Raw genomic sequence first — 27,539 nt, 5'->3', positions numbered from 1 at the left:
GTGCAGGTAGAAAAGATTCACAGTAGTACAATTCTAGAGGAATTGACTGGCACATATACATAAGGGATGTATTAGTATGCAATTACAATCAGTGATTATCCGACTATGGAGATTTGAGGATGTGAGATTGCACTTTAAATTGTGAGAATCATGGTACTGAATCTGATACCTACAAGCAGTAAAGCTTAAACATCCAATGAATACTTATTACATTAATTTTATGCAAGTGTACACAATTTGTGTTACATGATATGTTTAAATGAGGATGGATTAGAGTGCTGGATTAAGACATAGCTGGAGTTGCCAAGAGCAGACCACAGTAAGATTGGGATACAAGCAGAGTATTTCAACTGTCTGTTACCTACGTACAACTAGTACTGGGCGGTATTGAAAAATAGCAAACGGTATAGCTTCCATAAAAAGTATCATGGTATTACTAAATATCACGGTATTAATGTTAAAGCCATTGGTATTAAAGTAACTGCCATTTACCTCAACAAAAGCGCCAAATACCCATGATAGCTCAGCAAACTTTTCTACTTGTGCACACTGACATATCCATGAAATTCTAGGATTGAGCATTTGTTCTCCTAATTTTTTTATTTTATTTTTGGTCTTGCAGCATATCTACGGCATCATGTGATCATTTTAGTACAAATGACACGGCTCATGTTAAATATATACATATTTCAGATATCAGTTGTACGTAGAGCTGGGCGATATACCAGTATTGTTAGTAATCTGTGATATTTAAGTCATACCGGTTTTGATATCGCCTGTTTTTTTTTTTTTTAATACCGCCATACTGTCTGGACACTATGGCCTCCCTGTGGGTTTGTTTCATCCCATATTTAGAAGGTAACCAGAGACGTGACAATGTTTGTAAGCAGGTGCTGATGTAGTCAGCTAACCAAGCTATGTAAACAAGTTTGTTTGTGGTAATTTGCACCTGAGGTTTGCTGAGCTACCATGGGTATTTGGCGCTTTTGTTGAGGTAAATGGCAGTTACTTTAATACCAATGGCTTTAACATTAATACCGTGATATTTAGTAATACCATGATACTTTTTATGGAAGGTATACCGTTTGCTATTTTTCAATACCACCCAGCACTAGTTGTACGTAGGTAACAGACAGTTGAAATACTCTGCTTTTATCCCAATCTTACTGTGGTCTGCTCTTGGCAACTCCAGCTATGTCTTAATCCAGCACTCTAATCCATCCTCATTTAAACATATCATGTAACACAAATTGTGTACAATTGCATAAAATTAATGTAATAAGTATCTAATCCAAAACAGCCAAGCTGTAAAAAAAGTGTGCAGCCCTCAGAAAGGCTATGGTGAAAAAAGATGTGAAATCCAAGGTGGCGGCCAAGAAATGGCTGTGATGGTAGGTTAATGGTAAAAATTTTAATAATGACAATTCAGGTAAATTTTGTGAAGCGGCACAAAAATTCACCTGAATTGTCGTTATTAAAGTTTTTACCATTAACCTACCATCACAGCCATTTCTTGGCCGCCACCTTGGATTTCACATCTTTTTTCACCATAGCCTTTCTGAGGGCCGCACACTTTTTTTACAGCTTGGCTGTTTTGGATTAGATTTCATTTCTTTTTGTATTTGTATACCCCAAAGCCGGCCTATGGCCAGCTTTGGGACTTTTTTAACCTATGTTTTTTTCTTTACTACAGGAAGACGAAAAGATGAAGTAGATGTACTTTAAATATTTTATCAGTAAATGTACAAATTATATATATAATACATATGTGATCGGATTTGCGAAAAGGGGTCTTCCACACACATCCAATTTGCCAACTTTGACGATTGATAACTTCAGATTGGAAAGAGCTATTGCCTTGAAATTTGGGCAGTGGTGATTTCTTTGCAGCTGAACTCTCTACATGATGGTTTCTTTGTAGCTGAACTCTCTACAAGGTAATTTCTTCTAGCTGATCTCTCTACAGGGAGATTTTTTGTAGCTGAACTATCTACAAGGTAACTTCTTCTAGCTGATCTCTCTACAGGGTGATTTGTTTGTAGCTGAATTCTGTATAGGTGATTTGTTTGCAGCTGAGCTCTTTACAGAATGGTTTCTTTGTAGCTGAACTCTCTACAAAGTAACTTCTTCTAACTGATCTTTCTACAGGGTGATTTGTTTGTAGCTGAACTATCTACAAGGTAATTTCTTCTAGCTGATCTCTCTACAGGGTGATTTGTTTGTAGCTGAATTCTTTACAGGTGATTTGTTTGCAGCTGAGCTCTTTACAGAATGGTTCTTTGTAGCTGAACTCTCTACAAAGTAACTTCTTCTAACTGATCTTTCTACTGGGTGATTTGTTTGCAGCTGAACTATCTACAAGATAACTTCTTCTAACTGATCTCTCTACAGGGAGATTTGTTTGTAGCTGAACTCTCTACAGGTGATTTGTTTGTAGCTGAATTCTGTACAGGTGATTTGTTTGCGGCTGAGCTCTTTACAGAATGGTTTCTTTGTAGCTGAACTCTCTAAAAGGTAACTTCTTCTAACTGATCTTTCTACAGGGCAATTTGTTTCTGGCAGAATTTTCTACAGGGTGATTTCTTTGCAGCTGAACTCTCTACATGATGGTTTCTTTGTAGCTGAACTCTCTACAAGGTAATTTCTTCTAGCTGATCTCTCTACAGGGTGATTTATTTGTAGCTGAATTCTTTACAGGTGATTTGTTTGCAGCTGAGCTCTTTACAGAATGGTTTCTTTGTAGCTGAACTCTCTACAAGGTAATTTCTTCTAGCTGATCTCTCTACAGGGAGATTTGTTTGTAGCTGAACTATCTACAAGGTAACTTCTTCTAGCTGATCTCTCTACAGGATGATTTGTTCGTAGCTGAATTCTGTACAGGTGATTTGTTTGCAGCTGAGCTCTTTACAGAATGGTTTCTTTGTAGCTGAACTCTCTACAATGTAACTTTTTTAGCTGATGTCTCTACAAGGTAGCTAGTTTGTAGCTGAACTCTCTACATGGTGGTTTCTTTGTAACTGAACTTTCTACAAGGTGACTTCTTCTAGCTGATCTTTCAATAGGGTGATTTGTTTGTAGCTTCACTCTCTACAAGGTAACTTCTTCTAGCTGATCTCTCTACAGGGAGATTTGTTTGTAGCTGAACTTTCTAAATGATGGTTTCTTTGTAGCTGAACTCTCTACAAGTTAACTTCTTCTAGCTGATCTCTCTGCAGGGTGATTTGTTTGTAGCTGAATTCTGTACAGGTGATTTGTTTGCAGCTGAGCTCTTTACAGAATGGTTTCTTTGTAGCTGAACTCTCTACAAGATAACTTCTTCTAACTGATCTTTCTACGGGGCAATTTGTTTCTGGCAGAATTTTCTACAGGGTGATTTCTTTGCAGCTGAACTCTCTACATGGTGTTTTCTTTGTAGCTGAACTCTCTACAAGGTAATTTCTTCTAGCTGATCTCTCTACAGGGAGATTTGTTTGTAGCTGAACTATCTACAAGGTAACTTCTTCTAGCTGATCTCTCTACAGGGTGATTTGTTTGTAGCTGAATTCTATACAGGTGATTTGTTTGCAGCTGAGCTCTTTACAGAATGGTTTCTTTGTAGCTGAACTCTCTACAAGGTAACTTCTTCTAGCTGATGTCTCTACAAGGTCACTAGTTTGTAGCTGAGCTCTCTACATGGTGGTTGTTTTGTAACTGAACTCTCTACAAGGTGACCTCTTCTAGCTGATCTTTCTACAGGGTGATTTGTTTGAAGCTGAACTCTCTACAAGGTAACTTCTTCTAGCTGATCTCTCTACGGGGAGATTTGTTTGTAGCTGAACTCTCTACATGATGGTTTCTTTGTAGCTGAACTCTCTGCAAGGTAACTTCTTCTATTGATCTCTCCACAGGGCGATTTGTTTGTAGCTGAACTCTCTACATGGTGGTTTCTTTGTAGCTGAACTCTACAAGGTGATTTTTTCTAGCTGAACTATCTCTTTCTATAGTTGCATGAACTCCCTACAAGGTAACTTCTTCTAGCTGATCTCTCTACAGGGTGACTTGTGTGTAGCTGATCTCTATACAGGTTTCTTATTTCTAGCTGATCTCTTGAATTCTCTTCAGGGTGACTGCTCTATTAGGATGACTGCTCTATTAGAGTATCTCGATCTCGCACTTGCTGCATCAAGTTGGATTTCGTGTTATAACTCCGTGGCTTTAAGTCTGATTCTTCTACACCATTGATGAGCCTTTCTAAGATGATTACTCCATCTGTACAACGATTTTCAAAGCATTACCCCAAGCGTTTTATCTGGTAGGCGTGGCAAGCAGTCGTTTTTTTATTAGCTGATCTCGATTGCGTAATTGTTACACACTGTTGGTTTTTTCGTTATCTTCCTGGTTTTTAGCTCGATTTCTTTCAAACCACAAAAGGTTTGAGGTTCAATAGTTAACCTATTCACCCACCGATTTTCAGCTTCTTCCCATTCGCGGTTTACCCTGTAGGCGTGACAACATATTGGTATTATTTTTCGTGAATAATCGCTCATAACTCTTTGCCTGTTTATCGTATTCCAGCCAAAGTTGGTACCGAGATGTGCCTTTATATCCCCCTTCTGTGTGCCAAATTTCAAAGCAATCGGATATGGCGTTCGAGTTTTATAGCAGTTTTTGTAAGTGTGCAACAAGAAAAAGAAAAATAAGAAGAAAAAAAAACCAAAGAAACTGAGCCAATTTTTGAAGTTGCATATCTTAGGAACGCTCGAAGCGATTTCGCTCAAATTTGGAATGTGGAGTGCTGCAGTTGGAGGGCATGTCCACAGAAAAAATCGTCTTGTTTCATCAAGGAAGCACAGAGCTACGGAGGTGCGAAAATTGCGTTTTCTTTCTTCCTGTCAATATACTCACGGGTGTTATGCGCCGGCTTCTTGGGCCGCACGACACACTACCGTGTGCCTTGATTCATTGGATGTTTAAGTTTTACTGCTTGTAGGTATCAGATTCAGTACCATGATTGCTGATGGCGGCTGACTGTAGCTACGTATAATAATAGCAGTTATTACCCCCAGGAAATTTAGAATTTTTAGTGTTTGTATTAAAACCACATTCTGAAGCAATTTTAGCACTTTAAAACGGTTAAGATATTGTTTTATACATACACTGACTTTTGTAACTTCCCTAGCTGTCACACTACTTTTCTATATGTTGTAAAGTCTAATTATACAACCAAGTACTAAAGATAATACAAAATGCAGTTTAAATTATGTCATTAATAATGAAATAGATAAATAAATAATGTTTGAGAAAACTACAAGGCCTAAGGCTTCACACTCACTGGGAATAGAATCCATGTTGTATGAAGAGACAATCGTATAATGGGTGGGTGTTCTCGTGGAGGTGATAGAAACGTACAACAATTCTATTTAACGCCGATCAAAACAGCTGACACGTGACGCCCACTATTAATAGACCAGACAGGTTCTAGACAAGCGAACTACTGTTCAATTGTGTTTGAAAGTGGGTGACAGCGACTATTTCAATTGGAAGATGAGTGGTTGCTACTCCTGCTTAATAAACAACATGATTGGAAATTGCTGCCAATTGCTGGAGGTCAGTTTGTGTTTGGTTAAAACACTTTGATAGTCTTGTTTAGTCTCGCTTAACTAGGCTACTTTCACTCGTGTATGGGCTGAGAGAAAGCTTTACCTGGCAGGCCATTGTGAGAAGAAGGTGCAGTTTCCAGCTGGTAAGTTTGTGTGATGATGCGTAGCTCTTCACCTGAAGCCTTTTAGTGCCAGGAGTACCCAGACTGATCGCTGATGTGGGCTCTGAGAAAACTACATAAATATTCTAATATTCACTGCTAAATTTCATCCCACATACTGAACGCTAATGGAGAGAACAAATGCAACATACACAAAATGTGCCCTTAGGCTGATAATTGCTGTGTGCATTGCTATACTATATACTCCGTATGGAGGTTTCTGTACAGTAAAAATACAATACAATAGAAAATTGATATGATAATGGTATAAGAGCCTTTCAGTGGTTTGGTGTACAATCACAGTTGCAAAATTAGTTATATACATACCATGATCATGTGAAACTTCAAAGGCGCTGCTGGTTGCATATAGGGCATATGCACCCCAACACACAGGTGAGTATATATATACCTACCTGAGGTGAGTATAGTATATGTATACTCACCCAGGTAAGTATATATATACTCATCTAGGATGTCACATGACACATTACTGTGTCATGATTACGGGCTGATAACCCAACGTGGGCGGGCGAATGACACCCACACTAGCATGACTAATCACCCAGATGACTCAGGCTAATAGCCTTTGTCACGCTAAGCGATCAATCACCCCAGCCAGTACGAGTCCACCCACTGGACTCATTTTATACCCATACCTAGTGACTTTGATGATGGGTGGCAGTAAGTAACGTTGCTCCTACGTTTGTTGATATGAACGGACAAGTCCTGGCGATATACGGAGATATGTTTACTAAGTCCCACAATCAATTTGATTCTTCATTGTGAGAGCTGAATTGTGAGGGGGATGTTTCCAGCGTGTCTACCATGCCAAGCTATGGCGAATTAAGTGTAAGTATATACTTTAAGTTAGTTTGTGTGCGTATGGCTTGTTAGTAAGTAATGTAGTGTGGATTAATTCAGAAACATGGTATACATGGCTCACTTCGGTGTATTGCACTTATATACACCCCTCCTCCTCAGTCATCGGAAGTTTACTGTTGATAAGTGCAATACACCTCATAGCCATGGTTTATATATTACATAAACAATATAAAGAAACGCACAATTAAAATTAAATTATGGATGTTCTCTTGCTGTAGAAGAGAAGAAAAAGACAGTTAAAACAAACTGCAATGCTGGTCTTTGGCCAGCTTTTGGGTTTTGCAAAATGCAAAATCCACACAAAAAGCTGTAAAAAGCGTAACCTTCCAAAGCCTGGGTGAAAAAGTTGTGAATCGAAGGTGGTGGCCAAGAAATGACTGCAATGATATGTAAATGACTGCAATGATATGTTAATGATAATAATACATACATACAACCATCATTGTCATTAACCATTTCATGCATGGCCTCCACCTTTGATTTCACAATTTTTCACCCATGCCTTTTAAGGTCACACCCTTTTTATACATTGGCTGTTTTGAGTGAATTTTGCTTCTTTTATATATTAAGTGCTATCCCACTAGGGACCTGTGAGAAGGCTAGGCCTGTATAGGCCTAGCATTTGTATTTTAAATATCCCAAAGCCAACCATAAACTAGCTTTGAAGCTTGTTTTTACACAAATTTCATCTTATGTACAGATGCAATGATGATAAAAAGTAGTGTTCTACCAATACAGAAAAATATCTGCCAATCCAATACCAAACAAAGCCAATGGACCTATGCAATAATCACTGATAATTGCTTTGTTTGCTTGTTCATGGCTATGGGTATTTAAAGTTGTATTATAGTGCCTGTATTTATTTGCACTAGTGTTTTTATAACAAAGTAAATTCCTTCCAAATTACATATGCATGATTGTACTATTAGGTTTTTTTATTTTGCAGTGACTATTCTATTAGAGTATCTTGACTTTCTGACAAGTTGCAACTAAATCCTGCACCTTTTATGCTAGAATACAATTCGAGCCTGTTGCATCACATGTTTTGCTAGCATAGCACTTTTTATGATGGTTATGATGATGACAATTGGCATGAGTGGGTCTTAATTATAGTGTGCTACCAATAGCAATCAATACCAAAATGGTTATTACATCGTTTCCGATTTGATGGAATATTAACAAGAGAAGTTACAATAGTGTAGCCAAGTTTATGTAATGCTCTAATAGAGCACAAATTTTTTCAATGATTTCTGATAGAACATACACAGAATGTCTTAGAACACTCTAGATTTTCCATAGGTAACAGTACGGTAGTACTGTATATTAGGGATCATGCAGGTTTGGGCTTTTCTGGCCAAATACCATCCTAAAATCAGCCTCACAATACCTCCATGGTACCTTGGCAGTATTGGTTAGGTATATCCAAGCCCAAAGTGTCTTCAGTATGATCTGAAATGCTTCCAAAAAGTTGTTAAAAAAACAATAGTTAAATTTTCTACTGACTGACTGACTGACTGACTGACTAATGCCTTCAGCAAGTGTAACTCGATAATAGCTAAGGAATACGGGCTTGATTTTTTCACTATTCAACATTGCTCCTGGCATACTGCAGTTCTTACAATGCACGCATCACTTTGTTCTCCTTTGTGTCTCATTTCTTTTTGCCGACAGTCCAAGGTGTTGATTCACAGTAGCTCAATGGCTTCCCTATGTTTGTAAATGGAAATCGTTCGCATTTTCCATGATGACTGGATTGATTGCAGAGCCCTTTTGTACTGTTCTTCGTGCAACGTGCTGAACAGAAGCGTAATGGCCACTTCCACTTTCAAGTCAGTAATTGATAGTTGGGGCACGTGAATTGTCAATATTTTTTGTGTTGAATGGAGTGATTGCAGAGGCGCTTCTCGTACTGTCCTTCGTTTGTAGTGCAGTTTTATGGGCTGAGCATAGTCGAAAGTGAAGCATAATAGCTTCAAGTCCGGAATTGATAGTTTGGGCATGCATTCAGACGGAACTTTAATTCTGGCTCCATTCTTTCTATTAATGCGGTATGCGTGGGTTCATCAGTCATAATAATGTTACAAAATAGGTAAACAAACAAGTATAAGGAATTTAGGGATTATACTGTAGAATAAACAAGGGAAACAAGGGAGACGCCTACACCTGCAGTTATACTAGTGGACATTTCACGACTGAATTTCCCGGTGCACCTTACACCGAATCATGCTGTATAAGGCTCACTATAAACTAAACCACTTGGTTACTATACCTCTACGTAAACACTGTGGACTAACAATCTTGACTAAGTTGTTTTTGTTTACATAAATAAAACCACAGAGTATTTATAAAACAACAAAACTACAAAATACACTAAAAGCAATCCTGAGAAACAGGCGGCCTCAAATAAACTATCTACAAATAAGTGTTGCAATGTGTGAAACTACGTTATATTGTCTCCCTACTGATTCGTCATCTTTACGGCTGGTTTCTTCAAATTTTATCACAAATCCAGTGTCACACATGCATATATGCACACGATTGAAATATTTTACTATCAACTTAAATATAAAAGAAATAGCCCTATTTTCGAGAGAAAAGTTTTACCAAGTTATGTAATAAGCCCTGCAATAATGCACAAACTATCTGGTTATTCCAGAAATGGGACCTCTAATCCTGAAGTGGGCACTGCAAGGATTAGCGCATTATAGAAACACACAATAGAAGTGCTAGTGTGTAGGAATTGCACGCACTGCATGCGTGTTGTATACCGTCGTGCCAGAAAAATCTGGTCACAGCCATGAAAGGGTTAATTAATTAATCCCTAATGTCTTTTAAGATTAGGTACTGGGCAGTCAGCTCAGCTGGTTTGCCCAGGGGGTGAAAACCCCAAATGGTACAATCAAATACATACATACATACATGTCTTGTAGCAGGGGTGAAAATAACAGTCGGTCATCGGCCAAAATCCGGACACTTTGCTACTGTGGCCGGTCAGTTTGCTTGCTGGCCGGTCAATTATCCGACCGAACGAAAAAAAGACGTGTCCATGCGCTTGTGTCATTAATTAAAATATCACCACGTTAGCAGTACAACACATACGATTAATGGCGAGCAGCAGAAAGACTCCATGTGCTTTTAGTAGCAGCTCGAAGGCGAAGCGGATTAAGAGACAAGCGTTGAAAGAAACGTTTCTTAAGTGGCAACGGAGTTACGAGCGTGAACACCATACTCTGACATGGCTACGCGCTGATACAGGACAATGATCTCAACACTTTGGTGTGAGGTTTGTCGAAGGTATGAGGGAAGGTTATGCGGGAAAAAGAACTTTTCTAAGGCGTGGATTGATGGCTCCACCAATCACAGAACAAGCAACATTACTGACCATGCTTGTAGCGAGCAGCATAAATCAGCCATGGCGCTGTTATGCAGGGATCAGGCTAGAAGTAAGCGCGAGCCGATTACAACTTATAGTCCTATTGCTCGGAGTCTTTTGTCTACGGCGCTAAGTCCAGCTGTCAGGGATCAAATGAAGAAGAAATTCGAGATTTCTTTTCGAAATAACGCATCAATATCACTGCCAGTCTTGATGAAGTTGAAGATATTGTTGAATATGCAAGAGCTTATCTCAGAATTGGATATGATAGCTATAAAACAATATGGTACCAGCTAAAGTCATCACCCGATTCTTCCAAGTGGCCTAATGTATTCTTGATCACAGACCTGCTGTTCAGCTTGCCATTCTCGACTGCTAAAGTTGAACGTTATTTTTTCCATTTTGAAAGTCATCAAAAATGAGAGACGAACAAGCCTGAGTTGCATTACACTTAATGATTTCAACACAAAAGGTCCCACCCCCAGCAATTTTTCTCCAGACTCAGCAATTGACCTTTGGTGGAGTGACTGTCAGTCAGGAAGAAGGCCAAACCAGAAGCCGAGAAAAGAATATCGACGAAGACAGAAGACTACAGAAGGTAGTGACAGTGATGGTTCTGAAGTTGAGCTACTAGATACTGAGAAATGGGACAGCTGGTTTGACGATGATAATGACCAGGAGGTTTGAGACTTTTTTAAATGTCATCATTGATTCATTTAATTATTCTCAGTGATGCTATATATACGTTTCATGATTAATATACTTTCAGGTGTAAATAAAGCTCATTGTTATAAATTTTAGTATTGCTAAGTACTGTTTTTGAACAATAATTTTTTTTGCACGTCAACAAGTGTGATATTATAAATATTACAACACAATACAATCAACTTTAATGAATATTTTCTGCAAAATGAATAAATACATGTGTTAAACAAAAAAAATACAAAACATTCCTGACACACAAGTGCAGCCAGTTGCACACTAAATTAGAGATACACTGATAATACAAATGTTAAGAAGTAAAATATTGTGTAACTGCTTAACTTACCGCTACAATCACCTCAGATTTGATCTCAGAGGGTCTAATATTCAAAAATTCCTTGGGGGAACATGACCCCCAGACTCCCCTAGAATGGCATGCTAGTGTGCTTTGCACACTAAGGTGAGCCTTCCCTGTAGTGCTTTACCACAAGGTTTGGCTACATCCAGCTCGGTGTCACAGCATGTGTCAGATCAACTTCAGCAGTGACCGACCAAGTAGCTTTCTGGTCTGACAATTGTCAGCCTGACATAAATTTGTTATTTTCACCCCTGTTGTAGACTAAATTAGGGATTAAATGTCCACTAGTATATCTGCAGCTTTTGGCAACCTCCCTTGTTTCCCTACTTTTTTCTCTATGATCCCTAATCGAACTTAAAATTCCTAGTTTTTCACTATAAAAACAAAGGTGTTCCAAAACACCTTTTTGGGTGCCCTAACTACTATGTTTCTGGGACTCCCTTGGGGGTGTTTCATTACACTTCATCAGGTGTTACAAAACTCCCACTAGGGTGTTCAATAACACCGAATACTGAAAATTCTGACCCTTTGAAGGGAGGGTATTGGGATAGATGTCACAGGTGCTAGCAGGTTTTTCACATCTCTAATGTCACAGGAATCAAAACACAATACATAAAGCAGTACAGGTTTTGGCAATTGAATTCGTCACTTTGGCAAATGAAGTTGTCCCTTTGGAAATTGTATTCGTCACTTTGGAAATTGAATTCGTCATGTTGGCACAAGAATTCGTCATAATTAAATTGTCATCAAGAAAGCAGCTGCTCATCACGAAGTGAATCATTTTCGCCATGGAGAATTATGCTTGAGACACTAGAAGGTAATTGAAGCTGGTTGTGTGCAAAGCTGATAGCTGTCTGGCTAGTTAATTAGCTTGTTTGCGAGCGACCACGCCCATCGCTAATGGCATAATATAGTTGTGAATGTTGCTGAATAGTCTGTAGTGGAAGAATTATCAGTTGTTTACTATACAGTTGTACCTGAACAAGGTCTTGTAGCATCTACTACATCTTGTTTTTGTGTTTTCAGTCTTGTTACGGATGAATTCTAATGCCAAAGTGACAAATTCAATTGCCAAAGAGACGAATTCAATTGCCAAGGGGACGAATTTATTTGCCAAAGTGATAAATTCAATCGCCAAAGCAATGAATTAAATTGCCAAAACCAGTAATAATCTAACAACCAAGCATCACTTTTGATTGGAGGTTTCCACCAATTTTGACAAAAACACCTTATTGGTGCAGAGAAACACCTCTAAAGGTGTGGGTGTAGTATAATACCCTCTCTAGGGTGTAATTAATAAACTCCATTTTTACAGTGTTCCATATACTTGTAAAATTATAAACTTTTATTATTGAGATTTTAGCTAGAATTTTCATTTATAAAGCGAAATTAAATGAGGTGAATAGCCGTGATAAGGATTTAGGTGTTCAATATGGAGGTCCCTGGTTTGAATGCTAGTAAGTCTTTTTCTGACATTTTTCATGTGCTTAGCAGTGACTGTTCTATTAGAGTATTTCAACCCCACAATTTACAGTTGTATAGGTTTTTTTGCCTTGTAACTCTATATGGCTGTCAATGCGATTTCTCGTAAGCTACATAAGGTTGAGCTTTGATGGTTAACCTACAGATGCTGACATATAATGTCATTGTTAATGTTCCCTCTTAGCCTGGAATGCATATACAAGTGTATACACATAATTTCATAGAAATTTTCTATCTATTGCTATGCACAGTGTATCTGAGCACAGAGAATTTTGGAACTATGTTACACACTATCAAAATATAGCTCTTTAAGTACTATGCATGCATGATGCTGTACAAGCATACAGTTGTGTGTATATGTGACCGGGCCTGCGAAAACAGGGCATGTGGGCACAAACTACATCCCGTCACTCTACAAGCAATACCTCAGTACTGCGAAAGAATACTCACATTCTGTAACTTGCATCATAAAGCCAATTAAATGCTTAACAAGAGCTGAAAATTGCATTGCCATAACGTAATGGTACAAAAAGTTATGAGTGACGAAAGTTTGAAAAAGTAGGCAAAAATCATGTGCCCACATGCCCTATTTTCGCAGGCCCGGTCACATATATTGTTTGTGCTAACTTAATTATGGTAATATTTAGTAGAAACATATAAACACATAGGGTTTTATGTGCATTAGCCTCCTGGAAATGTTGCTGTCATGACAGCAAGAGGTTTAAACACATCTACTGCATCTAGTGAAAGTGGCTTTTGTGGAGATGACTTGGATACACCAGTACTAAGAAAAGTATGTTGTGTATATGTATTTGGTTTATCATTTGCCAGCCACTTTGAAAAGGATTTGACATATTGGATATTTACAGTGTTGGGGGTAACACATTACTTACGTATGTGACAAAATATGCTATAAAAGCTAGCTAAAGTTATTTGCATTACCTATGTACGTAAGTAATGAAGTTACTGTAATGACTCAAATTTTAATACAAGTAACGAACTTTGCTAATCTCAATTACACTCAGTAATGCCTAGCCACAATGAAGTAACGAAGTCAACCTCGAATTAATGAATGAAGCTTATTGACCAGTCACTTTCTCTTGAATACAATGATATCTAAGATTAATACATTGTCCAACAATGCATGGTGATTTCACTTGATTGCACTTGTGACAGCTTAAGGCTGTGGACACTAAGTAAAATAATATGTAATAATGTTATATTATAGTTACTTTTTAAAGTTGCAAGTGATAGTAATAAGTAATGAGTTACTTTTACAAGTAACTATCCCAACACTGGATATTTATGCTCAAAACCTCATATTGTTGGCTATCAGTTGTGGTTTGAAATGCTTTAGTGAATTTATTCACATAATGTATATATGTGACCAGATTTTACAAAATTGATCCAAATCGCACTTCAGGAAAAATGGAACAAATATATCACCAATGGTTAGCTACACTACTATACTATTGGTTTCAAGCCTTAGCACGGCTCATTATATACTCAAGCTACTTAAGGCTGGTTTTAATAGCTATGCTTTCTGTGTAGTATGGCAAGCTCAAATGGGAATTTCTGGCCTTAATTGGTGAGGACCTGGCTTAATGAAAATCAATGGATGGCCTGTTGCAGTTGGCCAAGCATTTTCTGTCAGTGATGATTCTGTAGCATATCAGCCACTAGGGAGGTCAGTACAGCCCCGTAATCTCGTGTCTGGACTTCAATCATGGTGCCCCTCCATTTTGAACTTTATCACTTGCTCATCCCGTCACCCGCACTTGTGATACTACTTTACTCATCCAACTTGTCAGATTTTCTATCTAATTTTGTGGGAAATTGTACAAGTGCATCTTTCACACATGTAATCACTACTCTTGGCAAGTTATATCACCTTGAATTCTTTAAAACAGTTTATCTTAAAACTACTGATGTGTGATTTGGATCTACAAAGGGGGACCATGCCTGAAGTACTAGAATGGTTATAGTATGCATATGTAATTGTATGTAGGTTTCTATTACTGTTGTAACAACTTCTCGAACTACATGTATTTGACATGCTACAGTGTGTTGTGACATATAGAACATTTATATATGTGCATAGACATCAATTCCATTACCCAACATGGTCAAATTGAAATTGATACTACTTGGTAATACTGGAGTGGGAAAGACATCACTGATGCACAGGTTTTTAAAGAATAATTTCTTGCAGACATCAGCTACTGTATCCTGACAATGTAACATACTTGTGGTCACTTACAACTTAGCTGTATTATATTAGTTAGGTATAATAAAACCCAAAAATGCTTTTAAAGTGACTTCAAACACTTCCAACAAGTTTCTATGACATTTTTCTATTTAACTGAATCTTTCATCATTACTAACTAAATAACTAACTGACTGATGCCTTCAACTAAGCATAACTCAACTAGACTACTACTACAGGTCTCATTTTTTTGTCACTTAGGCCCAAGACGTACCTTAATTTGCTTACTGCAGCACCTATGCAGAAGCATCATGGACTTACTGTACCTTTGTCCTCCTTTGCGTCTCATTTTCTTTCTCCACTGCCTTGTAGGTGTTGGTTGATAGGTAGTAGTGCATAATGACTTCCTAGTGCTGACTATTACATTTATAGTGGGATCATCTGTAATTTTTATAGTAACTAGTTTGTTTGCAGTGTAGTACAGAGGGGGGGGGAGGGAGGGGTTTCTGTGGTTTCCAGAAACCGGTCAAGTGTATTCAAACAGTAAAATATATTTTGCATTGATTTGCAAAGGAGGCATGAGATATTCAGAATCGAGATACTCTAATAGAGTAGTCATGGTATTCAAGAAACAGTGTAGCAAGCTATTTAGCTATAAATAAGGATTTTTATGTAGTTTGTCAGTGATAGTTAGTGGAGGGTAGTTGTTCTCAGCAGGCAGTTACCTTTTTTTTTGGTCTTCACTAAAAGTCTACATAGCTATATATACTTCTGATCAGAAATCAGTCACCAAAAATCCGAAGCCGCCTATGAGCACTGTGTAATGTAGATGAAAATGGAGCAGATGGCTAGTTTGCTTTCAGTAGGGCACATGCTCATGCAAAATTTGTTATAACATTTTATTAAATGCTATCCAACTAGGGACCTGTGAGAAGGCTAAAGCCTGTGAATACAGGGACACGTTATGATATGTCTGGCATCCTGATGTGGTATGAGTGAGTTTGCCAGCCATAATTATTTTGCAATAAAGTAAACAAAGAATTAGAAAATTCAAGTAAGGGTCATAGAAATAAATAATAAAATGAGGGAGGTTTCCTAGACTTGTAGCTGTACATTTAATCCCTACTTCAGTCATGGCTATATGTATACTGTTGACTAGCTGTAAGACTGAAGTAGAGGTTAATTGTGCAATAGTATGGCTATAAGTGATCTTGCTTATTTCAGTATCTTTTTATTTCTATGACCTCTACTCAAACTTAAATTTTCTTTTTTTATAATTGACATTATTCCTATGCAGAGGAAATAAATGAATTTCATGCTATACAGTGTAGGTGGTGAAGGTGCATAATGTATGTGTACTTGTGCAAAAATATAATGGAGCCTACCACTGTTCCCACTTTACTCTGATCCTCTAAGATATACAGTATTTTACCTGTTTAATTTCACATGTCTTGCATCACCCTGCAGTGCTGAAGTGTATACATGACCACAAACCTTGTAGTATTCTGATGTTTCCATAATGTCATTCACATACGTAATTATAAATAAGAATATACTACTTGTATGAACATTAGCTACCTAATACTAAATTAATGTTTCTTTAACAGTGTTGCATATTAGATTGGTAGCACACATGAAACGTGTTACGTTTACCATACTACTAGCAATGTAAACATTAAATTGTCTCTATGGGATACTGCAGGACAAGAAACACCTAGCTGGATTACACCAGTATGATATCAGTTACTGTACATCTGTACACATACATTATGCTTGTTAGTACAGGGTGTATATGTGTCACCAAGAGTATATCAAATAGTGTATTAGCCTATGAAATGTGATGCATACACTAATTCAGCAAGTTTTTTTCTTTGTTTTGTTTATGTTGCGCATTTAACAATTGTCATATGTATTTAATAATAGTTAAGTGAATCTCACAAGTTTTACCACTTCATGTATGGTGGCTGCCTCTAACCACCTACTAAAGTAGACAGTTTTAAATATAGTTGTATAACATACTGCAGTGCATAGCTATTTTTAAAGTACAGCATTGACAAGATGTGGAATTTGAAGGTTAGTTGTTTGAAGAGGAGCACACTTTTCTAAAAACAAAAATTTCATAGCAATTATAAATCCATGCTGAACAATTAACATAATATCTAGTTATCATGTAAATCATTCAACTGATAGTACCTGCAACATGAAACATAGTCTAATTGGCAGTTAGAAGCTTATAGATTGTACGGTAACAGCTAGGGAGTAACTTTTTATATCTGACAAAGTATGGGCCACTGACTTTAGTAGCATTACATGCTTTTGCTATCAAAATCACTACAGATAATCAAACTTGATAATATATATCTTAGGTACTACAACAGATCATATGAAATAAACAAAGTTACTTTATTTATTTTCGAAGATCTCAGAAATAAAGGGAAACTCCTCAAAATATCCAAAAATGATTAAAATTTTATTTGCTTTATAGTACATGTGTGTACTTCTGTGTGCATGTTTTGATGTAAAAATATTCAAATTACCATCGAAAACCCTTTATGAATAACAACTGAAGCTTTGTTTTAGGCTTTATTGCTATGAGTGGTAATAAGAGTACATAAAAAGCAACCAAGAATATTGAATGGTGTATTACCTGATTGTGTAAAGCAACACATGGATATTCATATTTCAGTAGTTGGTTATTAACTTTTTGTTTGCTTATATCCTACATAATATAGAATTGCTTCAGGGATGTTGATGTAGCACTTATTGTGTTTGACATGACTGATCAGGATAAAAAGACTTTGCATGATGTCAGTCATTGGAGGGACCGGCTCTTACAATATTGTGATACTAACATTCCAATAGTACTTGCTGGGAATAAGGTGTGCTGTTCTACTCTACAAGTGTTGTGATGTTTAAAATGTTGTATGTATGTGTGTATGTATGTATGTACCACTCTGCGTGGGCAGTTTAAAGGCACCGCCAGTGCCATAATTTGTATATTGCACTGCTGCAGACCGCAGAGAGTGCATTATAACTTATAACGCACTGGTTGCGGTTTTGTAGACCACAACGAGTGCATTATAAGTTATAATGCACCGACCGCAGTGCAATATACAGATATTGCACTGGCTGCGGTTTTGTGCAGCATAGCACAAGTGCCGGTGGTGACGACCACTACGACACCTCACCTAATAGGTGGAAAGACACTTCACAGATCACTCGAATTCTTTTATAGCCTGACATGTAAAGGTCGATTGTGGGCCATAACGTCACCAATACGTATAATGTTTACAAGCAGCCAATGGCGATCGAAAAAGCCAACGCGGGTGGCCACAACTCTAGTCTACATATATATAAACGTACTTATACACCTTACTAGTCTGGTGCCATCTTAGCCCAGATTAAACTGTAGTCCACTTCGACAATGACTCAATAAAACAAATATAGAGTCTATTCTAAATAATACTAACCTTTAAGTTCGATTGTGGGAACCAGTTTTGTCATGCCACCAGATTCGAGTTTAGCCAGTGTGAATAGTAAGAATTAGACTAGTATCGTTTAGTAGTTAGGTTTTGTTTACTTAAACCGTCTATTTAGCTGCTTTTTTTCGCTCGAGAGAATCACTGGTGATTAGTCTGGTGCTTAGTCTATATGGCACACTGGCATGCTGAGCACTACATGATGAGAGTCGAACAGCGAATACAGGTTAGTGATATAACCCATAGCGTACTAGCTTTCAATATCTCAGGTGGCTGCAGTACAACGTCATCGCAACGTCTGGCTTGGTTACCCACAATCGATGTTAGAAACCTGGCCTTTATAAGTAGTACAGCTGTCTTGTGAGACTCTCCCCACCTATTAGGTGAGTGGTACATAACAGTTATACAACGTGCACTCGTGCTCTGCCTGTATAAACGCACTTGCCTTCGGGCCTAACGGCCCTCAGGCTCGTGCGTTTATATCAGGCAGAGCACTCGTGGCCGTTGTATAACTATATAATGTATGCAATACCACTTGAATATAGTGTCACACTTGCATGCACTAAATTTGAATGACAAATGGACTTGTTAGATCTGTGAGATGACCGGCAATGATACAAAAGCAATGCTTGTGTACAAACTCAACATTCAATATACTATATAAGGAGTGATTTTTATTGCTGTGCGTTTAGGTCTATGATAGTGCAGTACATTCAAAGTGTCACATTCCACTGGTGGAAACTTGTAAGCAGGAGATTATTGTTGATGCCTATAAGGATGCATCATGATTATAACAGGGTACAAGAAGAATAGTGCCTGCCAACCAGTATTATGTTACAGCATAGCCGCGAGTGCTATATGAAAAATAAAGTATGAGGCGTGCGGCCGAGATGCTAATAAAGCACTCGGCTTCGCCTCGTGTTTTAGTAGCATCGAGGCCAAGCGCCGAGTACTTTATTTTTCATATAGCACGAGCAAGGCTATGTTTTAAATGATTTATGGAACTTTCTACTCGTGTAGCTTCACCATACACTAGGACTCGTAATTAACACGCGTTGCACGAACTATTAGTAGCCTGAACGCACACGAACTAGTTTAACAAAGTAACTCACACGTATTTCACCATAGTTTGGCATGGTAGACGTTCATCGCGTATATTGGCAGGTTTTTTGCTCACAACCCATAATCGATTCTATTGTGAGTCACAGTGAAATAATTCCATGATATCTCCAGGACTTGTCCGTTTACATTAACAAACGTAACAGCAACGTTACCTTCTCCCACCCATCATTGAAGCATTTAGGTATGTCTATAAAAGCAATCCAGTGATAAAACTCGTATTGGCTGGGGTGATTGATTACTCAGTGCGGTGAGGCTATCAGCCTTCACCGGCGTGGGTGATTAGTCATACTGGTGCAAGCCCCCACTGGCTATTAGCCTGCACTAAGGCACGTGGGGAAACTGTACTTTATTGCCCACAAAGAGTGCTTTATTGAACGAACAAAGCACTCTTTGCGGTGCAATAAAGCACTCTTTGTTGTCATGAAGCACTGTTGGCCGGCTGAGAGTGTACTTTATGAAATTTAAAGTACACCTTTTCCTTTGATCTCACCCACGCAAAGTTTTTTAAGCACACATCCATGCAACAAAATTTTTTCAGCTGTTTTATGATTTCATTGCATCATATATTTGTACACAATCTTTTCATGAAATGTGGTAGAAATCTCATAGGAATAAAAAGTGATAAAACAAGGGAGATGATAGATATACATACGTAGCTACTATATGATGTACAAATTTTAGGCATGCAGCTTTATTGATTATGTACTTGCTAAATAGATTGCTAATTGCTATTATAATACTTGTACATACATAGCTAGCTGATCTTCCTTGTTGCAGTACACTTCATTAGTAAAATCCCATCAAAAATTTTCCAAATGTTTGGTAAAAGTTATTGACTTTAGCAAAATAATTTGAAACAAGTTGATGTTGTGCTACTTCTAAAAACCAGGCGCCATGCAGCTAGCTAACTCATCTGGAATAACTATAGACAGTATATACTACTATGAATTAACCAACTATGTATTACTACTTTACAATAGGGTAGTTTGGGTTGTGCAATAATATAATTAGCTATTTCTCGTATTTTGTAATTCATGAAATATTCGTAATTCGTTCAATTACGTTGCTATGCACTGCTAAGGAAGCATTTGTTAAATAAACCCCTTTTACCAACATATTACACACAAAACTATCTTCTAAACTGTTTTATAGTGTGACTAACGTGTTTTTTCCCACAAATTATCTCGACAAAGCCTCAAAGCTGCTCTTCATTTTCGTTCGCGTACGTAAGGGATACGCCCCCTTTCAACTCGAAGCGATAGGCTATTCCTGGCAGTGTACGAGGCCTGCACCGTTGTTTTTCAGTTGCTAAATGCCTGAAAACCTCAAGGGGAAGGTAGTCTGAGGAAAGTCACCACACCCGTATTTCAGTCCGCCGAAAAGAAACCACCTCAGAGCAAAGTTCACCTGTGCAAAAGTTTAATACAGACTTCATTTCACTTTTACTTCTTACGTAAAAGCTGCTTTTACCGTTGTGAAACGGTTTTGCTCACGTGGGTGCGTACGGACAAACATAGGTACATAGGTACATAGGTAGATAGATAGGTACATACACACACTTTTACGGAAACAATTACAGTAAACCAGGCGCACGTCCACAGCCGGAAGGCCGGCTGTGGGCGTACGCCTGGTTTAAAAAATGTATGAACTGTAAAAAAAAAATAAAGCTTCTTTTTAAGAAGTGACATTTATTACTACATAATGCATACATTGGTTTTATTACAGTGTGATGGTGATCCAATTGTTAATAACATCAAAAGACATGCAAAACATGTTGCAGAAAGATTAGAACTTGATTCTGTCATGGAGACTTCTGCTAAGACTGGATTCCAAGTGGAAACAGTGTTTGAGAGAGCAATAACTTTGGTAAGAACGTCAGACTGCACAAGTGTATGTATTTTGTAAAATGATAATAAAAGATCTTCATCTGCATGCATGAGGAAGGAATTGTAGCTCCTATAGTACTCAGAAAATTTGATCACATCACTCCCAGGAGTAGTTTTGAGACTAATATGTGGAGCATAAAGAAGTGATATAGAACAGTGTCGGTATTAGGATTTTAAAAAGGCTTACTGAAACGTTAATGCTGCAATTCAGAATGTACTGGTATGTATAATTGTTAAAGAGTAAGGATTAAAAACTGAGGGAGTCTAGGGACACATCCCAGAAATTTTTAAGATTTTATTTGAGACTCTGAAACTTTCAGCTTATGAATAAATCCAATGTTTTGTAGGACGAAAGTAAACTGTAGCTTTGATTGCTCTATTAGAGTAGTTACTTGACTTCTGTATAAGAACGTCTCGATTGTTTTTAATGAAATGGGAGGCAAAAGTGAAGTGTTGCTGAGGGTATACTACAGTTTGTATAACCAGGTCACTTTTTCTTTGTCATTGTGCTCATTAATTGGAAATTATAAACGATTGGTAAACACTGTGACAGAGACCAGGTTCAATAGCTATAGAATGGTTAAGTGTACGGTGCTAAGTGATTGATGTGTATGGCACACTTTTGTTACATGTAGTGTTGAAACTAACTGTGTACATCATGATCATTTCAAAGCATAGCACTGCCCTCCATAATTCATTCCTGGATTAATTCCCAACCATCTTCTCAAAATGCATTGCATATGTTGATACTCTGTAACAATGTAACATTATGAGATTAATATTAAATTTTGTAGGGATTGAGCCACCATGCTGCTGCTGCTAAAATGCAAATGACTGGGTCAGAGTCTGCATCAGAAACTGGACAAACAAATCAAAATCCACGAACTTGTTGTGGTCGGAATTGTATAATCATGTAAAATACTGCAGTTTTAAATGAATTACTTTTTCATATATACACTGTATGTATATGCTCACTTAGCTACTATAAGTGGTCGTTACTTTTCTACTTGTATTTACTAAGTATAGCTATATATTGTGACAACATATGTAGATATGCGATAGGCTGCTAATTTAGCTTCTTAATTTGCAAAGATGTTGTTTGTTTACTGTGCACCCTGTAAATAAAGACATGTTGAAAGTGCTTTAATATTTGAAACATGTTTAAGGTTATTGGCTATTCTGGTAAGACTAAAAGACAAAATTAATTTGCTACAATTAAGAGTCGAGGTTGCAATAAAAATTTTGTGAATTTGTAAGATTTAGATTAAGGAGATAAGGGAGGCCTAGCTAGACTTGGGTGGGGGGACCAAGTTATTTGGCTGTTGAGAGGTTTACCGTGTCATCCAGTACTTCAGCACAGTCATTAATATTGAATTTTTGTGAAGAGCTGGTTGAAACTCCCCGAAACTGCACTCCTGGAACTGTTTTTCACACGGATGTGTTGAACCTCCCCTTTTTACCTCATGATGTCTTCATATGAAGCAGTCAGCTACAGCTTATAAGCTGTCATACATTTTGGCTATTGAGTGGTCAGTTGACCCACTGATTGTAGAGCTGCGATATTCTGAACTAGCCAACAGTCTAGATGTCTCTCCCACTGTCCTTAACAGGCTTAACTATTTATCTGCTGCTAAGGCTTCAGTTGCCAACGTTCACTCTGCTACATTCAAGAACCATGCATGTCATGATTTATGTTGTACTTGCGTTGATTATTGGGAATCAAAATTTGAGACACTAACTGTACATATGTTCAAAATAAATATTTAGACATTGTCACAGCTTGTCCTTTATGGAAGAGATTGTTGTATAGTCTCCCTGAGACACAGCTATCCTTGTTACGTATTGGTTGTGATACTCTACCAAATCCTATGAACCTGGCTAGGAGGAACATCATTTCTAGCTCTAAATCTGCCCTGTTTCAAGCTCCCCAGCCCACAACAAACCATATCTCGACTGCATGGGTGTCCTGCGGTTGCTCTTGATCAAGGTAGGTATGTATACCTGGAGACATGATTCAGTCCTACAGGTTCTCTTTCAGGGACTCCAACAGCATTTACCTGACATTTCAAAACTCTATGCTGACCTTCCGGGATATCTTGCTAGTGTCTACCCTCCTAGCACGATTCCAGCCAATCTTTACTCCACACTTAGCAGACCTGACTTTTATTTATTTATTTATTTAAAAGCTTGACTTGGTGTTGGTTTCCAATAATTCCATCTGTTTGTTCTAGTAACTATCCCCACCATTACCCAGCAACATCTTTTGGCTGGTAGAAGATTAGTTTAGCTGTTTACAATATGACCTTCAGCTTTCTGGCTTATAGTGTTAATCTCATTTCCATCAAGATTGGTTGTTTAGGCCTTTTTACTCCAGACACAATTGCCCAAGTGGCCAATGCTTCTGAAGTGACAAAGAAGATCATAAGATCTCCGTTAGAGCAGGCTGCTCATATTGCTGTCTCTTGCTCATACAGGATTTTCAATTCTAAAGCCTCCCCAGACTGGGATCTATTGGTTGCCTAAACTGAACTTCTCTGCATGCTATAATTTTTGTATTGTAATTTGTCTAGCCAGGGCTCCTGTATTGTCCACCCAGTGCATGGTACCCCTGCATCTAGACCCCTGTACTTAATACTCATGTTTTGTATTGTCAACAATAGGCCTGAGTCAAATATGCTCAAAACTTTTCCCAAAACGCTTTCAGGAAAATTTCCTAAAAATTTCACCTATTATGCTCCTCAGGTGTTCCCATGGGTTAGCAACATTTCTTACAATTATATTTGAACATTTTAATCAATGAATGCTCTATTAGAGTATTTCACTACAAAGTGACTTCTATTAGAGAGTATCGATCTATGGAGCATTGTACAATGCATTTGAGTGCTCTTACTATTGCATTCCACTGACTGCTCCATTTGGGAGTATCAATCTATTTTCATGAATTTTCATGGAATTTAGCTCCATATCCACCTAATATGCTAATATTATGCTGGCATAGCACTCCAGCCTATTATGCTTTTTTATTATGCTGGCATATTTGACGCAGGCCCACATAACAAAATAAGGCGTCTCTCTCTCTCTCTCTCTCCGCTCTATATATATATACATAGACTTACTGTACAAACTGGATCAGACCCTTTTCAAGCAAGGCACTAGTAATTTCTAATCGACAGTGTTGGGAGTAACGCGTTATGTAACGCGTTACGTAATATTATGGTAACAAAGTAATAGACTCTATAAAAACAGGTAATATAACTCAAGTTACTTTACTTACAAATGTAACGCGTTAGTTACCTAAGTAAGAGAGAAAGGGAATAAACGTCTTAATGATTAAGACAAAATATACATTACAAGCATATAGGGGCCTAGACACAGGAGTACCATGTGCTGATGGATCAGTACAGGACCGGAGCCCTGACAAGACTTACATTAACTAATTAAATTACAATACACCAAAAAAAAAAATCCTGTATGTAATACTTAAAGTTTACCTAAGGTGGTCTAAAAGATCCCAGTCCGGGGAGGCTCTAGAATTAAAAATTCTGTAAGAACAGGACACAGCAATGCGAGCTGCCTGCTCAAACAAGGATCTTACGGTTTTCTTTGGCAGCTCACAAGCAGTAGCCATTTGAGCAATTGTTTCTGACAAAAAGTGGCCTAAACAACCAATTTCAATGGGAACAAGATTGACAGTTAACCCAGAAAGCTGGAGGTCATATTGCAAGGAGCTATATCAATCTTCCTTTCTAGCTCTAGCAGCAAGAAGATGTTGCTGGGTATTAGTTGGTACTGTCAATTCGAACAAACAAATGGAATCATTAGAAACCAATACCAAGTCAGGCCTGCTGAGGGTGGAGGAAAGATTGGTTGGGATGGTATAGGGGGGCTGGAACTAGCTAGATAACCTGGAAGGTCAGCGTAAAGTTTGAATATTTCAGGTAAATGCTGTTGGAGCCCATGAACAAGGACCTGTAAAACTGAATCATGTCTCCAGGTATACCTGTCTTGATCTAGAGCAGCAGGACAGCCAGTCAAAATATGGTTTGTTGTAGGTTGAGGAGCTTGACAAAGAGCACATCTAGGATCAGTAATGATGTTCCATCTGGCCAGGTTCATAGGGGTTGATAGAGTGTCACAACCAGCACGTAGCAGGAAGGACAGCTGTTTTTCAGGGAGGCCATACATTACTCAGTGGATCATTAACGAAGTTACTAATCTCGTTAGTGATCCACTGAGTAATGCCTAGCCACAACGAAGTAACGAAGCCGACTGAATGAATCTTATTCACCAGCTTCTTACTTATAACCAAGATTTGCACATTGTCCAACAACGCAATCATGTCACGTGATAAGGTGGTAGTTTCACATGTGACAGCTTAAGGCTGTGGACACAAAGTAATATAATATGTAATGTTATTATAGTTACTTTATTTTATGGGTAATATGTAACTGTAACTGAATAGTTCAGTTGCAAGTAATATGTAACTAGTTACTTTTACAAGTTTTACAAAGTAACTTGCCCAACACTGCTAATCGATTAATGCCATGGGAGACTACTACTTCTGCATGGCACTTATCAATTAGAGATTTATATAATAGCTATAGCTAGACTAATAAAAGTTAACAAAAAAAAATTACATACATAGCTAGCTGTATACACATATTAAAGTTACAGGAGCTATAATAACACAACACAAAGACAAAGACTCATGTTACAACACAAAGATTATATAACAAGTGTAAGTGATTCTATTATCCTTCAGCGTGATCTTGATCTATTATCTCAGTGGGTAACAGTTTGTTCAACGTATCTAAGTGTGTATACTAATTCGATGCTCTCGATCACTTAATCCATTTCAATATGACTACCAACTACATAATCATATTCTAGAAGTAAGAGCTGAGCATTTGTATTTGGGTGTCCTGTTACACGAATCCCTATCATGGTCTAATCATATTACTAGAACTGCTGCAAAAGCATCACAATTATTCAATTTTTAAGACGCAACTTGAGTAACTGTTCTCCCTCAGTTAAATCCACTGCCTACCTTACTATAGTTCGTCCTGTTTTAGAGTATGCGGCATCAGTATGGGACCCATACCAACAAAATGACATCTTATCCCTAGAAAAGGTCCAACGTAGAGCTGCTTGGTGGGCACTGCCTGACTATAATAGACTTAGCAGTGTAACTGATATGCTAGAGATTTTGGATTGGCCGTCACTTGAATCTAGACGAAGAATTGGTCTACTACAAACATTTTATAAAGGGATCAACAACTTATCAGGATTATCCATTCCACCATATTTCTTGCCAACTCAACAATCCACCAGACACCACCACACTCACCACTTTATCCAACCTAGTACATGGTCCAGTTATTACCAACATTCATTTTTTCCAAGAACAATCAAAGATTGGAACAGCTTGCCAGTATCTGTCATAGAATCAGAAAACATAGATACATTTACTAATTACTTATTGTCTATCTAATTGTTTGCTGTATGTCTTATGTGTATGTGTAATTTCGTTGGGGTGCTGATCGCCCCCTGGGCACATTGGCAATTGCCGTCTGCCCAGTAACAATAAATAAATAATAAATAAAAGTAAGAAAAAATAGAATTTAAAACTAGAGTAGGGATCAAGTGCACCAGTACTGAAACAAGTTTGAGTTAGTGTATTATGACAGCAAATTACTGTAACACAAAAAGAAGTGAATATCCATACTGTGCTGTGGAGGTTCCATATTTGAAATGCGCAGTAGGGATATTCACTTCTTTTTGTGCTACAGTAATTTGTTGTCATAATACACTAGCTCAAGCTTGTTTCAGTACTTTTTATTGGTGCACTATATTTTAGTTGATCCCTACTCTAGTCAGGGGCGGATCTAGGATTTATAAAAGGGGGGGCTAACTCAAGGTACTAATCTCTTGGGTAGAGGTAGCGAAGCACACTTCCCAGGAAAATTTTGAAAAATAGATCCTAAAACACTGCAATTTGGAGACATTTCCACATAAAATTCATAATATTTTCTGCCTGTAGATATTTTATATACTGCCTTTAGATTATAGGTATGGCTCTCTGAAGCATTTTGCTAACGGAAAAGTTTGGGTAGGTACAGACAACCAAGTACATGATGCACCCCTCTATCACTACAATCACTGTATTCTACAATCACTGCAATCACCACAATCACTACAATCACTACAATCACTGCAATCACTACAATCACCACAATCACTACAATCACTGTATTCACTACAATCACTGCAATCACCACAATCACTACAATCACTGCAATCACTACAATC

At 37.8% G+C, this 27,539-nt stretch overlaps 1 protein-coding gene across 1 annotated transcript in view; it reads left to right on the top strand.

The window, feature by feature from the left end:
• Positions 1-22,261, top strand: part of LOC136269332 (uncharacterized) — a 35,695-nt gene extending 13,434 nt beyond the window's left edge. The window contains exons 3-8 of the mRNA XM_066064885.1: positions 13,223-13,330; positions 14,639-14,761; positions 16,364-16,474; positions 17,476-17,622; positions 21,070-21,210; positions 22,025-22,261. Of these exons, the coding sequence (XP_065920957.1) occupies positions 13,223-13,330; positions 14,639-14,761; positions 16,364-16,474; positions 17,476-17,622; positions 21,070-21,210; positions 22,025-22,147 (753 nt within the window). The 3' untranslated portion in view covers positions 22,148-22,261. The remainder of the gene's footprint in view (positions 1-13,222; positions 13,331-14,638; positions 14,762-16,363; positions 16,475-17,475; positions 17,623-21,069; positions 21,211-22,024) is intronic.
• Positions 22,262-27,539: the final 5,278 nt, after the last annotated feature.

The sequence above is a fragment of the Dysidea avara genome, chromosome 10 (assembly GCF_963678975.1).
Source record: "Dysidea avara chromosome 10, odDysAvar1.4, whole genome shotgun sequence".
Taxonomy (NCBI): Eukaryota; Metazoa; Porifera; class Demospongiae; order Dictyoceratida; family Dysideidae; genus Dysidea; species Dysidea avara.
The sequence above is the reverse complement of the archived record's forward strand: the minus strand, read 5'-3'. Positions and strand labels throughout refer to the sequence as shown.